At 51.6% G+C, this 27,247-nt stretch overlaps 1 protein-coding gene and 1 long non-coding RNA gene across 2 annotated transcripts; one reads left to right on the top strand and one right to left on the bottom strand.

Moving 5' to 3' along the window:
• The first annotated feature begins 3,866 nt into the window (after positions 1 to 3,866).
• On the top strand, positions 3,867 to 4,811 carry LOC122420340. The gene is made up of 3 exons (XR_006263263.1): positions 3,867 to 4,413; positions 4,510 to 4,569; positions 4,673 to 4,811. It is a non-coding gene; the product is annotated as an uncharacterized LOC122420340 (long non-coding RNA).
• Positions 4,812 to 21,691: 16,880 nt separating this feature from the next.
• On the bottom strand, positions 21,692 to 26,377 carry GPR32 (G protein-coupled receptor 32). The gene is given in 3 exon segments (XM_043437134.1): positions 21,692 to 21,727; positions 21,730 to 22,666; positions 26,280 to 26,377. Coding segments are annotated over 2 exon segments (969 nt in total). The 5' UTR covers positions 22,663 to 22,666; positions 26,280 to 26,377.
• Between the last annotated feature and the right edge of the window lie 870 nt (positions 26,378 to 27,247).

Below are 27,247 nucleotides of genomic sequence, written 5' to 3'. Positions count from 1 at the left end.
CAAGGAAGAAATGGCAACCCACTCCAGTATTCTTGCCTGAAAACTCCCGTGGGCAGAGGAGCCTGGCGGGCTACTGTCCATGGGGGTCGCAAAAAGTTAGACACAGCTAAGCCACTGAGCATGCAATGCAATGCAATATATTCGGCACTTACTCCAAGGGTGTGCAGAGTAACTGCTCAATAGTGTCAGTTATCTATTGCTGTGTAATAGGTCACTCTAAAACATAATGAGGACTTCTCTTGTGGTGCAGTGGATGAGAATCCACCCGCCAATGCAGGGACACGGCTTCCGGCTTCGATCCCTGGTCTGGGAAGATTCCACACGCCATGGAGCAACTAAGCCTGTGCGCCAAGGAACTAGATCCCCACACGCCGCAGGTAAAGATCCTGTGTACCACAACTAAGACCTGGCGCAGCCAAATAAATGAATAAAATAAGAGAGACCACAGAGAGCTCCCTGGTCTCTCCCATCACAAGAGGACACATCAAGTAACTGTAAACCAAGAAGCCGGCCCTCACCAGACACCGAATCTGCCAGGACCTTGATCTCTGGATCTCCAGTGTTGTTTAGAAGCCACCTCATTTGTGGTATTCTGTTAGAGCGGCCCAAACGGATTACGACAAGCCCCAACTCAAGATCCTTAACGTAATCATTGCTGCGAAGTCCCTTAAGCCATGTGAGGGAAATACAAGGTTCTGGGGCTTGGGGTGTGGGCAGTTTGGGGTTATGACTCAGCCCACCACACAAGTAAATAAGGGGCAGCCCGCCCCACCCCTCTGCCCACTTTCTGCCCTTCTCCTTCTCCTTCCGGTTCCATGCCTTTAAGGAGGCCTTCTGTCTTCAGCACCATCCTGGCCCCTCTGCTCTCTGGATCCCCTTTGGGGTCAGCCAGTGCGGGGAGCAGGAACTCCGAGCAGCACCATCGTGCTGGCTGTAGCACAGCTTTCCTAGGGGAGGACCCTGTCCCTTGAGGGTCTGGTGACATGGTTCTCACCACTTGATGCCTATGTGTGTGTGTGCTAAATCGCTTCAGTTGTGTCCAACTCTTTGCAACCCTATGGACTGTAGCCCACCAGGCTCCTCTGTCCATGGAGATTCTCCAGGCAAGAATAATACTGGAGTGAGTTGCCATGCCCTCCTTCAGGGGATCTTCCCGACCCAGGGATCGAACCCATGCCTGCTATGGCTCCTGCGTTGCAGGTGGATCCTTTACCGCTGAGACACCGGGGAAGCCCCCTTGATGCCTAGGAGTGTGTATTGATTCGCTAGGGCTGCCGTAACAAAGGACTGCAAACTGGCTGGTTTAGGCACCAGAAATTAATTAATTTTTAAAAAATATTTATTCATTGATTTGGCTGTGTTGGTCTTAGCTGCAGTGTGTGGGCTTCTCCCTAGTTGTGGAGTGCAGGTTTAATTGCCCCGAGCTTGTGGGATTTTAGTTCCCTGACCAGGGATCCCCTGCATTGGAAGGCAAATTCTTAACCACTGGACCACCAGGGAAGTCCCTAGCCATCATAAATTTATTGTCTCACAGTTTTGGCGGCCAGGAGTCTGAAATCAAGGTATCAGCAGGAAGTTGGTCCCTCCTGGGATGAAGGATCGGTTCCCAGGCTCTCCCTAGCTTCTGGTGTCATTGACAATTCCCTGGCTTTCGGGAGCATCACTCCAGTGTCTGTCAAAACGTGGGCGTCTCTTCTTATAAGGACACTGGCTATGACCTGATCTTAACTTGATTTACATCTGCAAAGACCCTATTTACAAATGAAGTCACATTTACGGGTACCAGGGTTGAGGACTTGAACTGACCTTTGGGAGGGATTCAGTTCAATTCCTACTGGGTGGCAGCAGCTCCCCGATTTTTCTAAGCCCAGCCATGCCCCATCCCACCAGCTGTGAACATGAGCCCTGCATTAAATTCTTTCCAGCCAAACCTTTTTGAACTGCACCTGCCACTTTCTGCTGCAATACTGAGACAGAACATCCTTCCAGATTTTTCAACACATTTTTTTTAATGTTATTTATTTGCTGTGCTGAGCTGTATGCAAGATCTTAGTTCCCCGACCAGGGATCGAACCTGTGTCCCCTGCATTGGAAGCACAGAGTCTTACCTGCCTTGGGAGCGCAGTCTTAACCACTGGACCACCAGAGAAGTTCCCACACACATTTTAAAAATATTTGTGTGCTTTTTACTGAAATGAGATCTTGAAATTTTGTAATGATCTCCTACTTTCCACATCAACAATATTTTCACCTCTTCTAATAACCACTCTCAGAGGTCCCATATGTCATCCGAAATATCATGTACAGCTGATATATCCAAGCCAGAACCCAGTTCAAAGTCACCCATTGAACCTGGTCATGTGTCTCGTACGGATTTGCTCAAGCAGAACAAGCCCACGTGCCTTGGGTTTTTTTCTTTTGTTTTGTTTGGGGACGCAGACTTCTTGGAGAGACCCTGCCAGTTTCCTTGTTGAATGTCTTACCTTCTTGGTAAGGTATCATTTCACAGCTGATTCTTGTCGTTTCCAGGTTTTATGTTGTATAAATTCACTGGAAACTCTAGATTAGCAAGTACTGAATCATTGCTTCTAAGGGAAATGTGTGTGTGTGTATATCTCATAGCTTATAATTTTAAATCCAAAAAGGTACTCATCTGGGCCTTCCCTGACAGTCCACTGGTTAAAAAGCCACACTTCCACTGCAGGGGTCATGGGTTTGATCCCTGGCTGGGAACCATGATCCTGTATGCCGTGCCTTGCAGCCCCAAACTAGAAAAAAACAAAAATAAAAAACTACTCAACCTGGTAGATACATTTTTGGGGTTTTTGCTTTTACTTTTACTTTTTTTTTTGCAAACTAGAAAATTTGCCTAAGGCCACCCCACTCACAAGTGCCAGAGCTGGGATTCAAACCCATCCCATTGCCGCCCCGCCCGCCCCCACCCCGCCAAGGCAGGAGTTCCTCGTGAGCCCCGCCCTCCCCTTCCTCCTGTCTCCAGCCTCCAGGCTGCTCTCTGCTCACAGCTGTGACGGGAAAACAGAGAACTATCACCTCCATCAGCCACAGCTGGGAATGTGCATGTCCTCAGACTCAAAACTGTAGCCACTCTGTGCAGACGGAATCGTGGATAATGAGGGCTGACTGCACTGATGTCTCTGTCCTCCATGTCGCTCCTAACCTCGAAATTAGTCTTGAAGGCATGATGGACCCAAAGAGATTCAGGTGTCTACAGACACCACCTGCTGAGAAGGAGGGCTGGTGGAGTAAACAACAGGGGCCACCGGAGGGCCAGGGGAGTCCCAGGCACATCACTGAGCCCGTGGCCCAGAGATGGGGAAGTTGTTACCCGCGCCATGATTTCTACCTTCATAACTGCTGCTCCATGAGATGAAAAGATGCTTGCTCCTTGGAAGGAAAGCTACGACCAACCTAGACAGCCAATTAAAAAGAAGAGCCATCGCCTAGACAACAAAGTTTCTTACAGTCAAAGCTGTGGTTTTTCCAGTAGTCATGTATGGATGGGAGAGTTGGACCATAAAGCAGGCTGAGCACCGAAAAAGTGATGCTTTTGAACTGTGGTGTTGGAGAAGACTCTTGAGAGTCCCTTGGACAGCAAGGAGACGAAACCAGTCCATCCTAAAGGAAATCAGCCCTGAATTGGAAGGACTGATGCTGAAGCTGAAGCTCCAATATGCTGGCTACCAGATGCAAAGAACTGACTCATTGGAAAAGACCCTGATGCTGGGAAAGATTGAGGGCAGGAGGAGAAGGGGGCAACAGAGGATGAGATGGTTGGATGGCATCACCGACTCAATGGACATGAGTATGAGCAAGCTCTGGGAGATGGTGAAGGACAGGGAGGCCTGGTGTGCTGCAGTCCGTGGGTTCACAAAGAGTCGGCAATGACCAAGAGACTGACCAACTGCTGCTCCCGCCCCCAGAACTGGTGATCTGGCTCTGGAAGGCTCAGCTGCCCCACTGTTGTGTCTCTCAAGCTTGCATCTGGTGGACACTGTCAGAGGAAATTTTGCCTGGGCCACCTCACCTGCTCTTCTGGCCTCCAGCCTCCCTCCTGCTCCTGCTCGGAGATATTACTGCCACTTAGAGCTGATCCTGTTCCTCCCCTGCTTGGGGCCCTTCCGTGGCTCCCCAGCGCCCTCTGGGGTCGTAGGTCTGGCTTCTCCAGTCTCAGAGTTCAGATGCCCCCTGTATCCAAGTGTCCGTCTCCCCCAGGCCTCCGGGGCGAGGTCCCTTCTACCCAGAATGCCCTTCTCTGGTCACCATGGCCACCATTCTGGTCTCCCCTCAGGGTTCCACCGGCTGGTCTTCTCTGTCTGGCTCAGAGGCTCAGGAAAGGGAGAGGGAGGCCAAGCAGCCCAGAGTCTGGAAGTCATGGCCATGAACTTTCAGGAAGTGAGAAGGGGCCCAGCGGGCGGGAGGGCGGTGCCCCAGGGCAGGGGTCGGGGTGAAGGGAAGGGACAAGTCCTGACCTCTGACCCCTCCACCCAGAATGTGACCCTGGCCATGGCCGTATTCACAATCCTCGCTTCCATCTACTTCTTCAACAAGGTGAGTGGGAAGAGGGTGGAGGTGGCAGGCTAGATCTCGGTCGCTTCGGCCTGTGTTATCATCTCTGTTTCTGTGGATCTCTCTGTCTCTTTTCCTCTCGTAGGCTCAGCAATGAGAAGACACAGGACCACCTAACCCAAGAGTCCTGCCTCTGTCCCGACCATGACTCTGGCCTCTGAGACCAAATAAATGTGACTGAGTCAGCACACCCTGCTCCATCTCACCAGGCCGGCAGGCACACCAGCTCTGTCTGAGGTCCAGGCTTCTGGGTCAGAGGGAGGAAGCCTGGACTCCTGGGTCTGGGGAAGTTGGGGACTAGCAAGATAGACTCTCAGATTTGAGGCTAGGGGTCCAGTCATGGAGCTGGGTTTTGAAGGATGAGTAGAAGTCTGTCAGAGTTTAGAGGGGGGAAAGACATTCCAACTTGTATCAAGAGCACAGAGGGGAGAAATAACAGGGTTGATTCCCCACCTGGTACCAACACAGACTGCTGTGTACTTCAGATTTATTTCTTCTCTCTGAGCCTTGGTTTTCTCCTTGGACTCCAAAAGGCCGTAGCAACGACAACCTGACATGAAAGATGTGAATGGACTTTGCAAGCTACACAGGGTCTGTAGTGGTCATCTTTACCGTTATATTGTATCAACACATCTTTCTCTTAGCAAACTCCTATTTAGCCTTCAATACCCACTGTAAATGCCCCTTACTATGAAAGTATCCAGGCCTCCAAACACACAGCCAGTTACCCCCTCCCTCACTAACTGCCTCCTCCCCACTCCCTGTCTCCACCCCCAGTAGGTGGAATGCCCTGGGGGATACCCTAACCTTTAGTTGAGCTTTATTCATTTTTTTTTTTCATCAGATAGACATTTCATTTCAAGATTTCAAAAGGAGACTTCTGAGCAGAGTGACTGAACATCCTGGATTTCCCAGGGAAGGCCTATCAAATTCTAATTAGGAGTTGATTTATAGTCTTACCATAATTTTGGCTTGCGGAATGCAAACACTCTGGGCCAGTTATTCCAGTATAATTGGGAATCGTATCCTCTTCGTTTCTTCTTTTTTATTTACTTACTTTTAGCTGTGCTGGGTCTTCATTGCTGTGAGGGCTTTCTTTAGTTGCAGCAGGCAGGGGCTCCTCTCTAGTTGTGGTGCCCAGGCTCCTCATTGCGATGGGTCTCTTGTTGCGGAGCACGGGCTCTAAGGCTCAGGGGCTTCCGTGGTTGCAGCAGGTGAGCGACTGATAGTTGCCGGTGCACAGGTTTAGTTGCTCCACAGCACGTGGGATCTTCCAGGACTGGGGGTCGAACCCATGTCTCCTGCACTGGCAGGCGGATTCTTTATCACTGAGCCATCAGGGAAGCCCATTTCTTTAATTCTTGAAAGTGTCCTGATTTAAAAGGTAGCCTTACTTATAGAGGGGCTGGCTTCCCAGGTGGCACTAGTTGATAAAGAGCCCGCCTGCCAGGGCAGGAGACTTAAGAGGACGCGGGTTCGATCCCTGGGTCGGGAAGATCCCCTGGGGGAGGAAATGGCAACCCACTCCAGTAATCTTGCCTGGAGAATCCCGTGGCCAGAGAAGCCTGGCGGGCTACAGTCTATAGGGTCACGAAGGAGTTGGACACAACTGAAGCGACTCAGCACACAGGCTTACAGGAGACCTTGTTTGCAAAACTGAGCATGACCACACGGGGGCGGTGTTGGACCATGTTCCCAGCCAGAACTTGGTCCCCCTGGTTCTAGGAGGGAAGTTAGTTGATTTCTGCAAAACCGGAATGCTGTGACCTGGGCGGGGAAAGCCGTCCTGAGGCTTCCTCTCTCCCAGGACCTTCGCCCCGCCCCCCATCTCTCTCCTCCAGTCCTCGCAGGGGCCCTTCTATAAGCAGAGCTGACCTGTCCCTGCTTACAGCCCCTGCTCCGGGACAGCTGTCCCAGCCCAGCAGACTGGCATCGCAGCAAGGTGCATCTAACCTGACAGCCCTCCAGGCTTTCTTTTTTAAAATCTCACCCACTTCCCACGCCCCCGCTGTAGTATACCCTGGCCCAGCTGCTGAGTCGTGTCTGACTCTCGTGACTCCATGGACTGTAGCCTACCAGGCTCCTCTGTCCTCGGGATTTTTCGGGCAAGATTACTGGAGTGGGTTGCCATTTCTTTCTCCAGGGGATCTTCCCGCCCCAAGGATAGAATCCAGGTCTCCTCAAGTGTGAGTGTGTCTCCTGCATTGGGAGGCAAATTCCATATATAACTCAGAGATGGTTTTATAAAAAAAGAAAAACACACCCCAGGGCCATTGCATATGCTGTGCTCCCAGCCTGGGCGTCCGCCTCTATTTTGTGTCAGCCCCACCTGAAAGCCTTCGTAAAACCCCTCCTGATCAGAATCAGGCTCCCTGCCCCTCACACCTTCCCCACACTCCTCACCCTTCTCGGCTGTGACTGGGAGCCTGAGGGTGGGGCTGCAGAATAAGATCTGACTCCTCTTCGACCCCCATGGGTCTTGGCTATCAGTGTTTGTGAAGCAAACAGATATTGACAAAGAAATTGATCTTTGTGTCCTCCCTGCCCCCCTACTCCCACCTCCAGGGTTTTCAGCCATTGAGGGCTGGGTTTTCTCAGTCCCCTGGGAGCTATCGAGGTTGCATTTTCACAACCACAGGCACTTGGAGATGGATGGGGCTCCGCCGGCAGCCCTGTGACTCCCTGGGGAGCTTTTGAAACTCCCAGAACCCAGCTCTACTCTGGACCACTTAAACCACAACGCCTGGGGATGGGGCCTGGGCATTGATTCGGATTTTAAAAGCTCCCCCAGGAGATGCTAATGGGCAGACCACGGTCAAGAGAGGCATCCTAGCAATGCGTTTTCCAAAGACAGAAGAAAGAGGCCTTCCCCCGTTGGAGCTTAGCAGGTTTCTAAAGTAGCTCTGTGGAATACATCAAAGGACTCAGAATGTGGAGCAAAAATTAACCTTTAGTTTGGAAACATGAGGGAGTTTGAAAAGCAAAGATTACCAACGACATCCTTCCCCAGAGGCTGGGCCACTGGAGAGATGCTTAGGAGGCGCATGCATGTTTCAAACGGCAGTGAGAGAAGGCGAATGATAATGGGTGTCCCGGGGGCCCAGAAAATCCGCGTGCCCAGAGCTGTCCTGTGATGCTCGGTCCTACCTGTGGGGACCAGGACATCCCAGTGGGTATGAGCCTTTCACAGTTTTAGCTCCGAAAGTCCTATAGCCCAGTATTGCATTGCTGAGTCCTGGCAATAACCCAGAGCCACCTGGACCACAGCCCACCAGGCTCCTCCGTCCATGGGATTCCCCAGGCAAGAACACTGGAGTGGGTTGCCATTTCCCTTCTCCAGGGGAATCTTCTCAACCCAGGGATCGAACCCGGGTCTCCTGCATTGCAGGCGGATTCTTCACCATCTGAACCACCAGGGAATGGTTGGTCTTGTCTTTAGATCCAGGCCCATGTCTGTCTGTCTGTCTCCCCCTGTCCATCCGTCCCTCTCCCCACTCATTCTCCTTCCCTTCCAGATGACTTCTGTTTCCATCTCCTCCCGGGTCTTTTGCTGTCTCCTCTCCCAGCAGCCTGACCCGTGTCTCACCTCCTCTCTTGCCGTGGCCCCCGTCTGTCGCCGGTGCATGTGACGCTGTCACATCTGTGTCAGCGCCCCCTTCCCCCTCCCGGCATCTCTCCCCCCACTTGGCTTGTTTTCTCTCTGCATCTCTGTCCCTCTCTCTCTGGATCCCTGTCCCCCTGTCTCTGGGTCTCTGTCCCCCTCTCTAAACCTCTCTCTCTCAGCATCTCACATTCTCCAGAATTTGATAAGATGGGAGACCCCCCTCCTCTGTCCCTGTAAAAGTCCTCAACCCTCCCAGGGATTTCTCTTCCAGTCCAAACACCAACTGCTTCAGTGCCAGGCCAGAGGATAAGGCTGGCTGACAAGGTTCCCCAGCAGGTGTCCTGTTAGAAGGGTCAGCCCGGCTCACCTGGCCCCCCCAGAGTTCATAGAATCAGCGTGCCCAGGACGGGAAGAAGGAAGCAGAACGCCCCGGCCCAGAAAACCGCCCTTCCAGCTGCACGATGGCTCTGCGCCCAGGCGGGCTGGAGCACGGAGGAGTAGCAATCCCGGGCCACCGCCACAGAAGGTCAGGAAGGCCAGGCCGGGGTCCAGGTGGCAGAAGATGCCACCCAGGGGCCAGCCGGAGTGCGTCTGGGTGAGGGTCAAGGGCGGGAGGACGCTAAAGGCAGCCGAACCAGGCAGCTGATGGGGGCGAGGCAGGAGGGGCCCTGTGGCTTGGACCACCGGGCTGGGGCTGGCCACCTCCAGCAGGCAGGAGGTGAGGGCGGCCGGGGTTAGAGGAGGAAGAGGGCAGGCTCCGGTGGGCTCGGGGCTCCCGGGGATGACGGCGGCCAAGTCTCCAAAGGGTCCCCCAGGGGCGGGATGATGCTATTGGGATCGACAGGCCTCCACATCAGCAAGCCCCACACCGAGCCCCCCACCGACTTCCCCGTCTCAGGGACGGCCCACTGCCCCCCCATGCCCGGGTGCGGCCCCCCTCCCTCCCTTCCCCCTCCCCTCACAGTCTCATCCTGATTCAGCCCTGTCCCCTCTGACCCGACCCCACCATCCCAGCCCAGTGCAGGCTTCCAACTCACCTAACTAGATGCTCAGCCCAGCCTCCTCCCGGGCCTCCCTGCCTCCAGTCATCCCATCCAGTCCAGAGCGAGCCTGTCCCTCCTCCCCTGCTCACAGACCGCCCCTTGATCCCCAGGACCCCTGGCCAAAGTCCCCAGCCCTCATCCTAGGGTGGAGACCCCAGGGTGGTCCCCTGGCCCACCCTTTTCCTGTCCTCAAGGCATCATCGCCTCCAACCACTCCCAGAACTAGTGCCTGGCTCCAGGCTCCTGCGCTTCACCTCTGCTGGCCTCGGCCATCCTCTCAGGAGACCCGTATCCTTCCAGGACTGCAGGACCCTGGCTGTGCCAAGCCCCACTGGGTGGCCGCACTCTTAACAGCCCCATTTTCCAGACGGGGAAACTGAGGCTTGGGGCAGGGAAATTCACTTGTTCACAATCAAAGCAGACAAAGCAGAGCCTGGGTGTGCACTCACATCTGTGCGACCTCGGAGGCTGGGATGTTAGCTCTTGGGGGTCCTGCTCTGTTCGCGGGCCTCCGTCTCCCCACTCTTTCCTTGTCCTGAGCTCGCCAGTGGGTGGGAGGCAGGGGTCTCCCAGGGTGTCTGAGCAGCAGCCCCAGGCCTGGTCTCTCCCAGAGGACCCAGGATGGGACCGCTCACAAGCGGATAGAAATCAGAGGGCTGGAAATCGGAGGGGTCACCACGCAGGTCTGAGGATGCGTCTCAGTTTCCCCATCTCTGAACCAAAGATCAGCTTGTGTGCCTGAGCGCTGCCTTCCCATCGTCCCCAGGATGAGATCTGAGCTCCTCAGCCTGGCCTTTGCAGCCCTAACCTGCCGAGGCTCCACCCCCATCACCAGCCGCCAGGCTCACCAGGTCCCTTCCTTCTGCTCTGCAGTTCCTAGAACAAGCCGCATGGTTTCATGCACCCATCCAGGCTTTCTCCTTACCATTTCCTCATTCTGGACCACTTTACCCTATTGGTCGCATGCACAAACTCCTACTCAAGCTTCAGAACCCAACTGAGTGCCACCCTCCCTTAGAAACCCTTCCCTACGACTGCACGCCACACCAGACTAAACCAGGTATCATCTTCACCTCACATGAAGTCTCTGAGAGGTTCAGGTTAAGCCAAGGCAGGAACAAGGTGTCAACTACGTAGGGGCAGTGTGCCTACACAGGCCTCGTTTTAATTTAGTCTCTCTTTTTTTAAATAGTACACTTTATTTTTTAGAGTATGCTTTATTCTTTTTTAAAAAATCTTTTTTTAATTAGTTTATTTGGCAGCATTGAGTCTTAGTTGAGGCATTCAGGATCTTTCATTTTGGACTCTCTAATTCTGGCTCTTGGGCTTAGTCACCCCTAGGTACGTGGGATCCTAGTTCCCCAATGGGGGATTGAACCCACATCCCCTGCATTGCCAGGCAGATTCTTAACCACTGGACCACCAAGGAAGTCCCATTTTAATTTATTCTTCCAAGAAGCCTGTGAGGACAATACTATTGCTGTCGTCATTTTATCAAGGGGGGAAGCCGAGGCAAGCTTAAATAACTGAGCCATTCAGTCAATGAAACAACTGAGAAAAGAATCCAGGTTGACTGACTCCAGGATCTGAAATCTTAACCATTGTGTTATTTTCCCTAAACAAAGTTAGACTGAATGAATAAATGCATGAGTCATCCTTGAACAACCGACCTACACAATGCCTCAGGACATGTTTGTAAAAAGAATGAGTGAATGAATGAATGTATTCCCCTCTTTACTTGGCAAACTCCTATTCCTACATCAATTCCCAGTGCAAATGCTTCCTCTTCCAGGATGCCCCCCATGACTTTTCCAGGCACAGTCCTCCTACAGTGTCTCTTCTTCCCTCTAATCCCCTTAATCCCTCCAGACTGGAACTGTCTGTGCCTTATTTTTCCTCCTATACCAGCCTGGGAGCCCCCAGAAGGCCAGTTCATATCTGTGTCCCCAAAACCCCCCAGCTCAGGACCACCCTCAGAGGAGGCCTTAGTATTTGCAGGTGCAGCTTAGGGTCTAGAGACTGACCAGGAGGAAGAAGAGGCTACAACCCAGTGATGAGGAAGACATACAACACCTCAGGCTGGTCCTCCAGTAAGGAGGTGGCTGAAGCTCCAGGGCCCAGAGCAGGCTGAGTGAGCACTATACCAGGAGTCCAGAGATACCCACCTCCTCATATGACCAGATGCCTCATCCCTGAGCGCCAGTTTTCTCAGTTGAAGAGAAAAGGTCCATAGACAATTGGGTAGCGAATAATAAGCACATCACAGGGACTTGCCTGGAGGCCCAGTGGTTAAGAATCTGCCTCCTGATGCAGGAGATGCAGGTTCGATCCCTAGTCAGGGAACTAAGATCCTGTAAGCTGCATGGTGCAGCTAAAAAATAAATAAAGGCTTCCCTGGTGGCACGGTGGTAAAGAATCTGCCTGCTAATGCAGGGGACATGGGTTCGATCCCTGGTCCGGGAAGATCCCACATGCCCCAGAGCAACTAAGACCGTGTGCCGCAGCTACTGAGCCTGTGCTCGAGAGCCCAGGAGCTACAACTGCTGTGCCCACGCACTGCAGCTCCTGAAGCCCGGGTGCTCCGGAGCCTGTGCTCCGCAAGAGAAGACACCGCAGTGAGAAGCCTGTGCGCGGCAACCAGAGATAAGCCATAAGCCCGTGCAGCGACGAAGACCCAGCGCAGACAAAAATAATTTTTAAAAAATTAATAATAAATGAAGATGCTACCTGCAGGCTTTGAAGATGAGGATAGAGCCATGAGCCATGAAATGAGGGCAGCTCCAGGAGCTGGGAAAGAGAGAAAGTGGATTGTCCTCCAGGGCCTGGTGACACCCACCTTGGACCCCTGGCCTCCGGAATCATGAGATAGATGGATGCTGTTTTAAGCCACTAAGTTTGTAGGAATTTGTACACTGACCATAGGAAAATAACAAGGGTGTTATTTTGTAGACCCTCCCTTTGTAGACCAGCCCCTGGAGGCTTGCTGAGGGCCGCACAATCGCTGAGTAAGAGGGGGTAGGAAGTTGGGGGCAGGCTTCAGGGAGAGGGGCATCTGGACCCCCAAATGGCCAAAGGGGAGGTCTGGAGGGGGTGGCCAGGCTGTGGTGGGAGGGATGGAGCTGGCCGTGGGGAAAGATGAAGAAGCAGGGGCCAGGGAGGGTGGGTAGGGAGGTGGGTTACCCTACTCTGCCAGGCTCCATCTTGTGGCTCCTGTGGGCTTCAAAGTGCCCAAGACTGGGAGGGGATGAGAGGAGGGAGGAGGAGGGGGTCTTGGATTAGAGCCCCCCTCCAGCCCTATCTGTCCTGCCCCACCCCCCCACTCTCCTCTCCATCCCCACCAGCCGGTCACTGCTCAAGCCTCCTCCTGCATCCCCAGACCTTCTCCCAGTTAGTGTCCACGCCCACGGGGTCCCGGATGGGAGGGTCTTTCTGTGCCCAGGGCTGGCCTCACCCCTCCCCTGCTCACCCGCTGTGGCTCCCAGGTGCCCCTGGACAAAGTCCGAGCCCCTCAGCCTGCTCTTCTCCCACTATCGCCCATCAGCGCCCTCGGCTTCCCCGCCCGTGGCATCACCCTGAGCTCTGGGCGCTGCACCCCTGGTGCCTGCTCTGTCACAGCCGTGACCACCGCGGTCCTCACCACCTGTGTCCATCTCTGCGGCAAGTCAGTCTCTCTGAGATCAAGGGCCCCGGCCTGACTCCTCCAGGGTCCCCAGTGTCACCCACCACAGGGGAGGCATATGAGAGGAGTGGGTCCCCATTTTCAAGTGAGCGAATCCTTTAACCCTCTATAAACCCAGGTCTAGGGCTTTCCTGGTGGCTCAGTGGTAAAGAATCCACCTGCCAGGGCAGGAGATGCAGGTTCGATCCCTGGGTGGGGAAGATCCCCTGGAGAAGGAAATGGCGACCCACTCCAGTATTCTTGCCTGGAGAATCCCATGGACGGAGGAGCCTGGTGGGCTACAGTCCGTGGGGCTGCAAAGAGCCAGACACAAATGAGCAACTAAAACAACAAAAAGAAAGCCCAGATCTTGGTCTGCGTGAGTCTGAGGTGTCGGGGAAATTCAGCACATCATTACAGACCACGTCCAGGCCTGGCGGACCCTGCTGCTGCGGCTGCTCAATCGCTTCTGTCATATCCGACTCCTTGCAACCCCATGGACTGTAGCCCCCCGCCCAGGCTCCTCTGTCCATGGGGATTCTCCAGGCAAGAATATTGGAGTGGGTTGCCATGACCCCTCCCGCGGATCTTCCTGACCCAGGGATCCAACTGGCATCTCTTATGTCCCTTGCACTGGAAGTCAAGTTCTTTACCACTAGCGCCACCTGGGAAGCCCACGGAGGACACAAACAATGAAACAGACAAGGGTGTAGGCCAGCACATTGTCGTCCCTTCACTTTATTCAACACGAACAAGAACGGGGACCAGGAGACCCTCAGCACGGCTCACCGTGTTGCCCACGGCGCTGAGTTTAAACCTGAGCCTTGACGTCCTGACCCTGGCTGAGACCTCAGGCGAGGAAATCTCTACCCCAGTCAGGCTGCACGAGGACTGGAAAGGATTCGGGCGCTCAGTCAAAGGAACAGAACCTGTGACTGACTCTGCAGCCGCGAAGGGAAGGTTTCAGGTGTCAGGGCGGTGAGCAGTCTCCTGACAGCTATTTTCCGACATGTGATGACAGTCTGTCTGTCTCCCACGACTGGGAACATCTCAAACCAGGCCAGATCGGGGGCACCACCTCCCATCTCTGGGTGCTGAGAGACACAGAGGTACTGATTAACAGCTTGCCGTAATTGCCTCCCTCCCGACTGGGGGGTAAGCCTCTTTCTGTGCGATCCTGCTATTCAGGCTTGTCTTTCCTAGGCTGGGAGCTGCGTGAGGGCAGAGGCTACGGTCTTGGCAGGCATACCCAAATCCCCGGGGATGGCAGAGATTTATACCTACCGTGGGTTCAGTCGGTATTTTATAGGAACAGAGTATGGCGTGGAGGTGGAGGCTGTGGGTCCTGAAGGGTAGAGAACCTTAGCTCCTCCCCTGGAATGTTGGTCCCAACCCTTTGAATGTCAGCCCCCCGCCCCCCACAGGAATGTCTGTGCCTTCACAATTTAGGAAAGAAAAAAGAATATTTATTTATCCGGCTGTACAGGGTCTTGGCCTACCCAGGTGGGACTAGTGGTTAAGAACCTGCCTGCCAGTGCAGGACATGTAAGATTTTCGGGTTTGTTCCCTGGGTGGGGAAGATCCCCTGAAGGAGGGCGTGGCAACCCACTCCAGTATTCTTGCCTGAAGGATCCCAGGGACAGAGGAGCCTGGCTGCAGTCTACAGGGTCGCAGAGAGTGAGACAAGACTGAAGCGACTTAGCAGGCATAGGGTCTTAGTTGTGGCTCTTGGGATCTAGTTCCCCCTCCAGGGATCAAACCCAGGCCCCCTGCACTGGGGGCACAGACTCTCAGCCTCTGGATGGCCAGAGAAGTCCCTCTTCTTCACCTGTCATCTTTAGTGCCTAGAACCACGCCCTTCATCTGACAGGCACTCAATAAACATAAGCGGGTGGACTGGTGGAGTCAGACCGCTCAAATCTTGAGTATCATTTACTTGCTGTGTGACCTCTGATAGGTTACTTTACCTCTCTGAGCGTCGTTTCCTCATCAAGGGGCACAATCGTTGGCCCACCCTCATAGGATCAAATCGCTGGAGTTCACTCGTTTGTAAAGCTACGCACTAGGACCTGATGTCCAGTACACGCTCAACACCTGTGAGCTTGTACTTGGGGGATGAAGCAAGGGCTGGATCGCCTTCTTGGATCCTCACAGAAATCTTTTTAGAGCAGGATTTTCAGGCCCTGTTTGGCAGAGTGAGAATCCGGGGCTTAGGGCATCCTCCACTTCCCTCTGCCCCTCTTCAAGGGGGGCAGCACAAGGAAATGCCGATTCCGAGCCGGGCCCCGCCCCCAAAACCCACCTCGCCCACCACGACGGACTCTCCCCGATCAAAGACAACAATCTCCCCAGGAGAGTCCTGCAGCTGCTGTGAAAACCACAGAGCCTCCTCGGAAGACTGCTTAACCGATTTCATTAGGAAATCAATGCAAATTAAAAACCTCGCCCGGATCCCACTATTCTCCTCTGAGAAGGCGTAGATCAAAGGGGCTGACTTGGCGGTTGCGTTGGCGAAGCTCCAGGAAACCGCCTTTCCGAGCGCTCCGTGCAGGAGTCTTGCTAGCAACATCTAACACGCCCTCTGACCCTGTCCGTCCCCGAGGAAAGATCTAACAACAGATGACAAGATTGATGACAGCAAATACGTCACACCCCCGCGGTGCCAGGCACGGAACCGAGCGCCTTACCCACAGTAACGCGCCTAATCGACGCAGTGACTCTTTGAGGGCGGTACTGTTCCATTCCCATTTCATGTAGACGGAAACTGAGGCATAGGGAATGAAAGCAACTTGACGGGTGTCACCCAGCTATAAGCATCCCGTCCCTGGTGGCTCAGACGGTAAAGCGTCTGACCGCGATGTGGGAGACCCAGGTTCGATCCCTGGATGGGGAAGATCCCCTGGAGAAGGAAATGGCAACCCACTCCAGTACTCTGGCCTGGAAAATTCCATGGATGGAGGAGCCTGGTGGGCTACAGTCCATGGGGTCGCAAAGAGTCCTACACGACTGAGGGACTTCACTCCTCCCACTCGGCCTTCATGGAGTGTTCACACAGGTATGCATGTAACAGGATGCTATTGTAGGAGAGAGAGAAAGAACCAATTTCTTTATCAGTTCAGTTCAGTTTCGTCTCTCAGTCGTGTCTGACTCTTTGTGACCCCATGGACTGCAGCACACCAGACTTCCCTGTCCACCAAAACTCCTGGAGCTTGCTCAAACTCATGTCGGTCGAGTTGGTGATGCCGTCCAACCATCTAATCCTCTGTCATCCCCTTCTCCTGCCTTCACTCTTTCCCGGCATCAGGGTCTTTTCCAATGGGTCAGCTCTTCACATGCAAAACTTCTTTATGTATGTGTGCTAAGTTACTTCAGTCATGTCCAACTTTTAGCAACCCCATGGACTGCAGCCTGCCAGGTCCCTTTGTCCGTGGGATTCTCTAGGCAAGAATACTGGGGCGGGTTGCCATGCCCTCCTCCAGGGGATTTTCCCCACCCAGGAATCGAACCGGCTTCTCTTAACATCTCCTCCATTGGCAGGAGGGTTCTTTACCACTAGCGCCACCTGGGAAGCCCCAACTTCTTTATGTTACCCACTTCTTTTCTTTTTTTGTTAATTTCTGCATTAATATCTATCCATGCTTTCTTTCAAATGTTAGTGCATTCAAGGACTTCCCTGGTGGTTCAGTGGTTAAGACTCCTCCCTCCCAACGCAGGGGGCACAGGTTCAATCCCTGGTCAAGCAGCTAAGATCCCGCAGGCCACATGGCAAATTAATAATAATGATTCCTCCTATGAAAAATAAAATTTGTTTTTAAAAAATTATAGTGCATTTGCTTTATTGCTCTTTTTCTAGCCTGTTGACTTGTTTTGTTCCTTTCCTTTCTTGTGAGCATTTTTCCTAATTCTCGTTTGCAGCTATAGCTTTTCCTCAGAGTTCAACTTTGGCCCCACTTCACAAGTTTTGCAGTGTCATGTGCTCATTTCTGAGGGCTTCCCGGATGGCTCAGGGGGTAAAGAATCCACCTGCAAAGCGGGCGACAGTCTAAAGAGTCTAAAGAGTCGCCAAGAGTCGGATACAGCTAAGCACACACACACATGCTCATTTCTAAACAAATGACCCTCCAGTTTTATTCTTCCTATTAGCCCGAGAGTTACTTAGAGGGTGTTTTGAAATGTGCGAAACACCTGGATGCTTGTGGTTGTTCCTTGTTATTAATGTCTAATTGTGGATGTGGCCTGTATCGTTTCTTCTTTTGGGAAACAACCTGTGCTAAGCTTCTGACTCAGTCTATTCTTGAGGAAAGTGGAGACTATCTTTGCAGGACTCTGATTTTTTTTTAAGGCTATGAAGTTCGTTATTGAGACAGCTAGGAAATTCCGACTATGGATTGTTTTCATTTATTTCTTTTTGGTTATGCTGGGTCTTCGTTGCCACGCATGGACTTTCTGTAGTTGCAGCGAACCGCTTCTCTTTGTTGCAATGTGCAGGCTTCTTGCAGTGGCTTGTCTGGTTGTGGAGAACAGGCTCTAGACGCATGGGCTTCAGTGGTTTCTGCACATCGGCTCAGTGGTTTTGGCTCATGGGTTTAGGTGCTCCTTGGCATGTGTCGAATTTTCCTGGACTGGGAATCGAACCTGTGTCCCCTGCGTTGGCAGGCAGATTCCTATCCACCGTACAACCAGGGAAGTCTGAATATGGATTGTTGAATCAGATAATATCAGTGTTAAAGTTCTTGAGGGTGGTGATGATATTATGGATGTCCTTAGGAGACTCAGATTACAGAATTTACAGATAAAATAGCATGATGTCTTTACCCACTTTAGAAAGGTTCAAAACATTCTAGAGGGGCCTCTGACCGCTGAGTCCATCGAGAGAGAGCAGCTGTGTTGTGGGCTTCTTCCCTTGGCCTTCCAGACTTCACATCTCCCTGCGGGTCTGTTCATCAGGGCGGATACATCTCTGTGCGTGAGTGTGCATGTGGAGAGATTAGAGAGACAGGTGGGTGGGTGTTTAAAGAGAAAGACACACGAAGAAGTAGAGAGAGAAGAGACACGGACAGAGAAAGACAGAAATAGAAGCGGTAGAGAGATACACAGATGAGAAAGTAGTGGGGAGAGGGAAAGAGGGTGGAAGAGAAAATATATGGACATGGGCAAATATTAACATTTGATAAATTTAGTTGTAAGTTATACTGTATTATTCTTGTAATGGTAGATTTGAGCTGTTTCAAATGAAAATTTTCAGAGGAAAAAGGCAAGTCAAAAAAAGGAGAGAGAGAGAAAAGATTTAGGGACTTGTCTGGTGGCGCTAGTGGTAAAGAATCCACCTGCCAATGCAGGAGACATAAGAGACGCGGGTTCGATCCCTGGGTTTGGAAGGCCCCCTGGAGGAGGGCATGGCAGCCCACTCCAGAATTCTTCCCTGGAGAATCCCAAGGACAGAGGATCCTGGCGGGCTACAGTCCATAGGGTCGCACATAGTCGGACACGACTGAAGCAATTTAGCACGCGAGCACTCGTGGTCCAGTTGTTGAGACTTCAAGCTTCCAAGGCAGGGAGAATAGGTTCAATCCCCAATCAGGGAACTAAGATCCCACACGCTGCATGGTGCGGCCAAAAAAAAAATTTTTTTTTAAGATTTATTTTTAAAGTTAGGATAGAGGTTATCTGTGAAGGAGATGGAGAAGTGGTTGGGAGGCAGAGGAAGAGGGACACTGGGGTTGCTGACGGTGCTCCACTCCGTAACGCAACATTGCACAGATGTTCAGTTCAGTTCAGTTCAGTCGCTCAGTCACGTCTGACTCTTTGCGACCCCATGAACTGCACAGCACGCCAGCCCTCCCTGTCCATCACCAGCTCCCGGAGTCTACCCAAACTCATGCACAGATGTTCAGTTCATGATAAATCAGTTATTCCACTCCTGTTTCTGTGTTGTTCAAAATGTGGATAACATGGAATAATTTAAAGTTTCCAAGATATCACTGAAGCATACTCAAAGCAACCTAAATGCGCATCATACCTGCGGCCACAGTACATCCAGACCAGGAAACACTTGACCACCAGCACTGAAAAATAACATCAGACCTCCTGTATCCAAGCATTTCCAAGCATTTCCAAGATACACTTTTAATGAAACGCCTGCATGCCCACAATGGAAGATAACATACACATGCTCTGTTTGAAAATGATTATGCAGGCTTACCTAGGATATCTGGAAGGATACACAAGAAACTGACAAGAGTCTCTAGCAAGAAGAAGATGGAATGGAGGATCTGGAAGGAGGGGGAGAATCATTTTCTTCTGCTTTTTTAAAGGTTCATGTGTTTATTTTTTGGCTGTGCTGGGTCTCCCTCGCTGTCTGCAGGCTTTCTCTAGTTGCGGCGAGCAGGGATTGGTCTTTGCGGCCGTGAGCCGGCTTCTCCTTGTGGTGGCCCCTCTTGTTGCAGAGCATGGGCTCTAGGTGTGAGAGTTTCAGTAGTCACGGCAGATGGACTCAGCATTTGTGGCTCCTGGGCTCTAGAGCACAGGCTCAGTAGTTGCGGCGCTCAGGATTCATTGCTCTGCAGCATGTGGGATCTTCCAGGACCAAGGATTGAACCCGCGCCCCCTGCGTTGGCAGGCGAATCCTTAACCACTGGACCACCAGGAAAACCACTCATTTTCTTTTTGTTACTATGTGCCCACATTGTCTTAAAGTTTTATTTTTTTGATAAACTGATTTCCCAACTTATTTTTAAGGTGCATCTTTCTTTCCTGATGCTCAGACATTGTATGGTTTCACCCTCTCCCCATCCTCGTGAAATAGGAAAGCATTTGGTCTCATTTCACAAAGTCGAGAGAACCGAGGCTCCGGGTGGGGACTTCTCAGGGCTAGTCAAAGCAGGACCAGAACTCATGCTTCTGATTACAAACAAGTAGGATGATCTCTTTTGATTCGGGTGAAAAAAAAAAAAATATTTGCCTCTACCTAGAAGCCAGGGAATGGTCCCAGGTGACCAGGGATCACTAGGATTTTTGTTCCCAGAAAAGAGTATTTATTATATACATCGATAGGCTGCTATTGGATTCCAGTAACAGAAAACCTGACTCCAAAGAGCTTTGACAGTAAGGAGATTTATTATGTCGCTCACACAAGTTCAGAGGTTGGCAGCATAACAGTTAAGGAATAGATTCAGCAGCTGTAACAGACACACAAAACAACCGCCGCTTCGATGAGCTAGAAATCGAAATCTCTCTCTTCACGGCATGGATGTTAAGTATTCCAGGGCCAGTATGGGGACATGTCACTTTCCATACAGTTCACCAGCAAGGATGCCATGGCAGATTGCAGAAAGGGCCCCAGTTCTGCACATTCTTCTGTATCTATGCTCCTTTACAATGTCACTTTGCAGATTTTCCCATTGTGAGGTGGAATCTCTTTTCCCACCCCTTGAAGCAAGTCACGTTGAGTAAAGTGTCAAGGGTAGATCTTAGTCTTCCCCTCTCACTCTTGCAACCCTTCCCAGCCACCACGTGAAAAAAAGAACCCAGTCGGCCTGCAGGATGATGAGAAATATTAACACGTGGCTTGAACAACTCCACCATCCTAGCTGCAGGCCAGCCACTCGCCCAGAAACACTCACTTAGCTGCCCCATTTGTTGTTCAGTCACTCCGTCGTGTCCAACCCTTTGCAAACCCATGGACTGCAGCACGCCAGGTTTGCCTGTCCTTCACTATCTCCCGGAGTTTGCTCAAACTCATCTCCACTGGGTTGGTGATGCCATCCAACCATCTCATCCTCTGTTGTCCCCTTCTCCTGCCTTCAGTCTTTCCCAGCATCAGGGTCTTTTCTAAAGAGTTGACTCATCACAGCAGGTGGCCAAGGTATTGGAGCTTCAGTTTCAGCATCAGTCCTTCCAATGAGTATTCAGGGTTGATTTCCTTTAGGATTAACTGGTTTGATCGCCTTGCAGTCCAAGGGGCCCTCAAGAGGCTTCTCCAGCACCACAGTTTGAAAGCATCCATTCTGTGACACTCAGCCTTCTTTATGAGCCAACTCTCACATCCATAAAAAGAAAGAAAGAAAGTGAAGTCGCTTAGTCATGTCCAACTCTTTGTGACCTCATGGACTGTAGCCTACCAGGCTCCTCTGCCCATGGAATTTTCCAGGCAAGAGTACTGGAGTGGGTTGCCATTTCCTTCTCCAATGAGTGAAGTCGCTCAGTCGTGTATGACTCTTTGTGACACCATGGACTGTAGCCCATAGCTGACCACAAATGTCTGAGGAAGCCCAGCCAAAACAGAAAACTGCTCAGCTGAGCCCTGCCCAAGGTGATGACCCAAAGAAATCACAAAAGGTTATTATTTCAACCCTCTAAGTTTGGATGTTTTTTACACTGCAAAGCTAACTGATATACTTTCATTCTAGACAATGGAAAGGGTGAAATGGAGGAATGGAGGCACTTCCATCAAGGGCACTTCAAGGAGGTTACATCAATTACTTTCACTCACATACTATTGGCCAGGAAGTAGTCACAGGGCCATCTTTAGTTGCAAGGGACGCTGGGGAATGAAGCCTTTTTTTCCTTGACTAAACTTGTGATTAGCCTGAAACAAGTAGGAGTCTCACTATAAAGGAAGGTGAAACAGATACCGGGTCGGGGAGCGGAACCTGATGTTTCAAATGGAGAGATTTAGATAAGAGATTGCAGGGAAGACTTCCTGAAAGAAGAGGCAGGATTGGACAGAGTCCGGGAAGTCATGGGGAAGGGGCTGCAAGCTGCACAGGAGGGCTTCCAGCTTGTATCTGAAGGTTTCCATCATCTCCTGGGGGCTTCACCTTGGGGACAGGCTGATTGAAAAACCCCTCCTCGCCAAATGCCCGGGCCAAGACGGAAGGTAAAGACTGGAAAAACTTCTCTTGGAAACCTCTGCCAATGAAGACATAGAGGAAAGGGTTGAGGCAGCTGTTGAAACAACCCAGGGAGAAGGTAGCCCAGACGATGGGCTGCAGCTTATATTCGGCTTGCCGTTGCCACAGTCGGACCACCAGCACCGTGTTAAACGGGAGCCAGAAGGCGAAAAAGGCGCTCACCAGCACGAGCAGCAGCCTCTTTGGCCGGCGGGCATAGGCAGAGCCCTCCTGCCAAAGCCGGGTGCGGATGAGGTGGGCACAGGTACTGATGATCGCCAAGGGCGCCAGGAAGCCCAGCAGGATGTGAATGAGGGTCACAGCGACTTTCCCCTCCACAGCCTTGGAGTCATCCCTGGCCCTAGTGGTAAATTTGAAGGTGCAATGTCCACATCCCTTCTGTTTTTCAATGTCTTGGAAAATCAGGTTTGGAGAGCAAGCGACAAGAGCCAGGAGCCACACACACACAGCCAGCCAGGCTGCTCGCTGTGCGGTGCGGTGGTGTCGGGACCAGAACGGGTGAACGACGGAGATGCAGCGGTCCAGGGAGATGAGGACCAGGAACCAGATGCTGGTGAAGCAGCTGACAGCCAAGAAGGCCATGTAGAGCTTACAGGCTGCAGCTGTGAGGGGCCACTGGCCAGTGACCACGATGTATATGCTGATTGGCAAGGACAGTAAGGCCATGAAGTCTGCAAAGGCCAGGTTGGAGAACCAGATGGTGGTAACAGAGTGCAGCATTCGGAAAGCCATCATCCAGAGCACCGGTGCATTAGCCACCACGCTGACCGCAAAGGACACAGACAGCACAGCGATGGTCACCTGGCGGAGGCCCTGGATCGTCTCAGGCTGGCACTCGGTCTCAGAGGTAGGATTCATCCTTCTGGAGGATAAAGGACCACACGTCAGAGCTACAAGCCCCCTCAGAGGCCCCTCCATTCATTTCTCTGATTCAATACATTTTTTAAAAAATACTTTTTTTTATTTATTTAAGCTGCGCCAGGTCTTAGCTGAGGCGTGTGGGATCTAGTTCCCTGACCAGGGATTGAACCTGGGCTCCCTGCATTAAGAGCACAAAGTTTTATCCACTGGAAGACCCAGGAAGTCTCCCGATTCAACATATATTTTATTAACTGCATCTTATGTCACTCTGATACTGCTAAGTAATTGGAATTGAGTCATATAACAAAACAGGCAGTCATAGAACTTACATCCTAAAGGGGGTGTCACAATGGAAACACGATACATATACTAAAGAAATCCGTGATGTACCACAAGCCCTGTGGAAAAAAGGAATACAAAAGAAAAAAAAGAAGTGGCCTCTGACTTTCGGTTATGTCAGAGCAGCTTCGTCAGACAGTCTGACGTTAAAAAATTATAACATCTGGCCAAAAACATTAAAAAGGTGAAGACATTGGAGAGTGATCAAAATCAAGCATACACTGGAGGAGCGTCTAACCCTTGATGGGGGAACTGGGTGAGGTCCCCAGTGTGAGTTTGCATCTTCTGGGTGTGAACCTTTTGTAACTGCTGCGTCCTCACTGGCTTCAGGTATGAGAGGAGAGAGAGTTGTCAGCCAGCAGATGAGTCAGAAAGTGAAAAGAGAGGGAACTGTGGGAGGAAGGGAGGCCCAGGGCAGGTAAAGTCCAAAATCTGTATATGACTTCATCCAAATCCTTGCCTGACTAAATTATTTAAGTTTGAGGGAGACCCCAGGATGCCTGGTGAGAAAGCAAGAGCTGGAATTTGCAAGCACTAAGCAGAGATTTCAGTCATTTGCCCACCACAGAGGTTAGCGTGTAGAGTTTTGAGCAAAGATTTGAAGGAGGCGAGAAGAAAGCCGTGTGAATATCCGGAGGAAGAGTGTTGCAGGTAGCGTTAACAGCCGTGCGGAGACCCTAAAGTAGGACCACGCCTCCTGAGTCCAAGGAGCAGCGAGAAGGCCAGTGAGCGATGGGAGAGGGGTTGGAAGTGAGACGAGACAGGGGATAGGGTCGGTTCATGCAGCGTCCTGTGGGCCACAAGGAGGACTCCCCCAGCTTTTACTGGGAAGGAAGTGGGAGCTGCAGGAAGACTCTTGGCAAATGGAGGGACCGGTTCTCAGTTAGATTTTAACAATCGCTGCAGCTTCTGAGTTGAGACTAGATTGAAGGGGGCTAGGATGGAAGCAAGAGGCCAGTGAGAAGGTGTCTGCAAAAATCGGGGTGAGCGATGGTGGTGACTGTGATCATGGCGATAAACATCACAGGAGGTATGTGTGTCTGTGTGTGTGCGCACGCATGCACTCAGTTGTGTCCAAATCTTTGCTACCCGAAAGAGTAGCCCACTCTACTGTAGCCCACCAGGCTCCTCTGTCCATGGAATTTTCCAAGCAAGAATACTGGAGTGGGCCGCCACTGGCTACTCCAGGGGATCTTCCCAACCCAAAGATCGAACCCGTGTCTCTTGCGTCTCCTGCATTGCAGGTGATTCTTTACCACTGCGCCACCTGGGAAGCCCCATCAGAGGAGGCAGTAAGAAGCATATCTTGGATGTATCTTGAAGGCAGAGCTGACCAGATTTGCCAATGGGCTGGGTGTGCAGAGTGAGGGGAAGAACAGAGTCAGGGGTGACCACAGACAGCTGAACAGCTGGGATTTGGGGCTCCAGAAACTGATGGGGAAGACAGTGTTGAGGTCAGGGCGGGGTGGGGGTGGTGCAAGTTTAGGATAAGACCAGGAGCTGAGTGTTGGACACGCTGACTTTGCCTGTTAGACACTCAAATAGGCAGTTAGATATTGGCAGTGAGATTACAGGAGAGCGTTTCCAGCTAGAGATATGTGGGCATCGTTAAAGTTTGTGTTCTTTTTCCTAAAATGCTTTTTATAATTTATTTATTTTTAACTGAAGGATGATTACAATGTTGTGTTGGTTTCTGCCACACATCACCATGGATCAGCCATATTGAATTTCTTGTTCAGCTTTGAGCCTGACTGTGAACATCAAGGGTTAGTGTAGAGAGAGAACAGACATCTAGTGTTGGAGAAAGCATGTGAGCTTAGATGTGGGACAGTCATAGGCTGAAATTCTAGTTGAGAGGCTGGCTGTGTGATTGTGGGCAAAGAGCTTTCCTTTTCCGAGCCTCAGTTTTGCTCACCCAAGAAAGGGGTATAGAATCCTCAAACACCTTTCTCTCTTCCCCTAAGTCCAGTTCACCACAAAGCCTGGTTGATTTTGCCTCCAAAAAGCCTCTTCTGTCAGTACACTTCATCCTGTCTCCCCAGCCCCTCCGTCCAATGGAGGGGAGTGGAGCCCCAGCGTCTCCCACTTACTACCGATCTTTCTGCTCCTATACTTTGATCTCCTGCAAGCCATTTGTCACACTGCAGCCAGAATGATCCTTCAAAAGCCCAACTCAGGGACCTCCCCTTTGGTCCAGTGGTTAAGACTCAGGGTGCTTTCACTGTAGGGGATGTGGCTTCAGTCCCTGGTCAGAAAACTAAGATCCAGCATGCCCAACGCAGTGCAGCCAAAAAGGAAAAAAAAAAAAAGTCCAACTCAGAAGCTGCACTTTGGGGCTTCCCTGGTAGCTAAGTGGTAAGGAATCTGCCTGCCAATGCAAGAGACTCGAGTTTGATCCCTAGTCCTGGAAGATCCCACACACCTCAGAGCAACTAAGCCCATTCGCCGCAAGTATTGAACCTGTGCTCTAGGGCCCATAAGCTGCAACTACTGAAGCCCTCGCACCCTACAGCCCGTGCTCTGCAACAAGAGAAGCCACCGCAGTGACAAGCCCGCGTGCTGCAGGGGGAGAGCCGCCCCACTCACCGAAACCAGAGAAAAGCCTGCTCTCTCGCGCTCAGTCGTGTCTGACTCTGTGACCCTCTGGGCCATAGACCGCCAGGCTCCTCTGTCCCTGGGAATTCTCCAGGCAAGAACGCTGGAGTGGGTTGCCATGCCCTCCTCCAGGGGATCTTCCCGACCCAGGGATAGAACCCGTGTCTCCTGCATCTCCTGCATTGCAGACAGATTCTTTACCTGCTGAGCCGAATGCCTGGCAGCAATCAGACCTGAGTTTGTGGGATTCGCTGATTCACGTCTGTCTCCCCCACAAGACTCTGAGCTTCATAAAGGCAAGGCTAGTATGTGACTCATTCACGAGAGCCTAGCACATAGTAAGCACTCAATAAATAATTGAAAACTGATTGTCTAAGGAGGACAGTCTCTCCTTGTCCCCCAGAGGATGGAGTCATTCATTTAAAAGTCTAAATATACGCATGGAGCCCACAGTGTCTGTCACACACTCTAAGCACTGGGGGAGCAGCAGTGATGAAAAATCTCTTTTCTTGGTGGAGCTGACGTGAAAGGCACAAGGAAGCTCTTAGCCTGGAGGAGGTGTTTCAGAGCTTTTCATCTCTTTTGCCGACACCACCTCCTGGAACCCCCCTGCTGCACTTCCCCTGTCCTCGTCTCACCTCCCACCCTCTGAGCCCCCTGAGGCTTTCCCCTCCAAATACCAGTTCCGCGTGACCATTTCCCGTGTCCGAGGGCAGGGGTGTCAGGCTGGGGAAACTCTGTCTGTCTCCTCCATCCGTCCTGGGAAGTCTCCAGCCTTGAGCCTGTGTTGGAGTCAGGGGGCATATGACCAGAAGATGGTCAGTGAGTTTGGAGCAGATAAGATCCAGGAAACAGTGTTGAGCAAGAATCGTGGCGGCCCCAGAGATCAACATCAGAGCCCACGAAGCATCAGTAGATGTGGGTCCTGCTAGACCGTGGAGGCTGGGAGCTTGGTGGGACTAGGAGGAGAGAGGCTCCAGACAGACCATTTTGCTGCACCGCTCCAGTCCCCCTCGTCTGTCCTTTCTAACACCCCAGACCCCTACCCCCCCCCAGGAAGAAAACTCAGCCTGCTTATCCCTACGTTGGGGAGCTCCAGTTGACCTTCTCTTAAGAAATAATAGTGGATGCAATGGTGGGCAAGGTTTTTCCTTGTGGTTGTTCAGTCACTCAGTCATATCCGACTCTTAGCAACCCCACGGACTGTAGTACCCCAGGCTTCCCTGTCCTTCACTGTCTCCTGGAGTTCGCTCAGATTCATGTCCATTGAATCAGTGATGCTATCTAACTCTCTCATCTTCTGCCACCCCTTTCTCCTTTTGCCTTCCATCTTTCCCAACATTGGAGTCTTTTCCAATGAGTAGCCAAAGTATTGGAGCTTTGGCTTCAGCGTCAGTCCTTCTAATGAATATTCGGGATTTCCTTTAGGATTGACTGGTCTGATCTCTTTATTGTCCAAGGGACTCTCAAGAGTCTTCTCCAACACCGCAGTTTGAAAGCATCAGCTCTTTGGCACTCAGCCTTCTTTATGACCCAAATCTCACATCTGTCCATGACTACTGGAAAAGTCACAGCTTCGACTATATAGACCTTTGTTGGCAAAGTGATGTCTTTGCTTTTTAATACACTGTCTAGGTTTATCTTAGCT

Source organism: Cervus canadensis, chromosome 18 (assembly GCF_019320065.1).
Source record: "Cervus canadensis isolate Bull #8, Minnesota chromosome 18, ASM1932006v1, whole genome shotgun sequence".
Lineage (NCBI taxonomy): Eukaryota > Metazoa > Chordata > Mammalia > Artiodactyla > Cervidae > Cervus > Cervus canadensis.
Note: the sequence above shows the minus strand (reverse complement) of the source record. Positions and strands in the feature narration are given on the sequence as shown.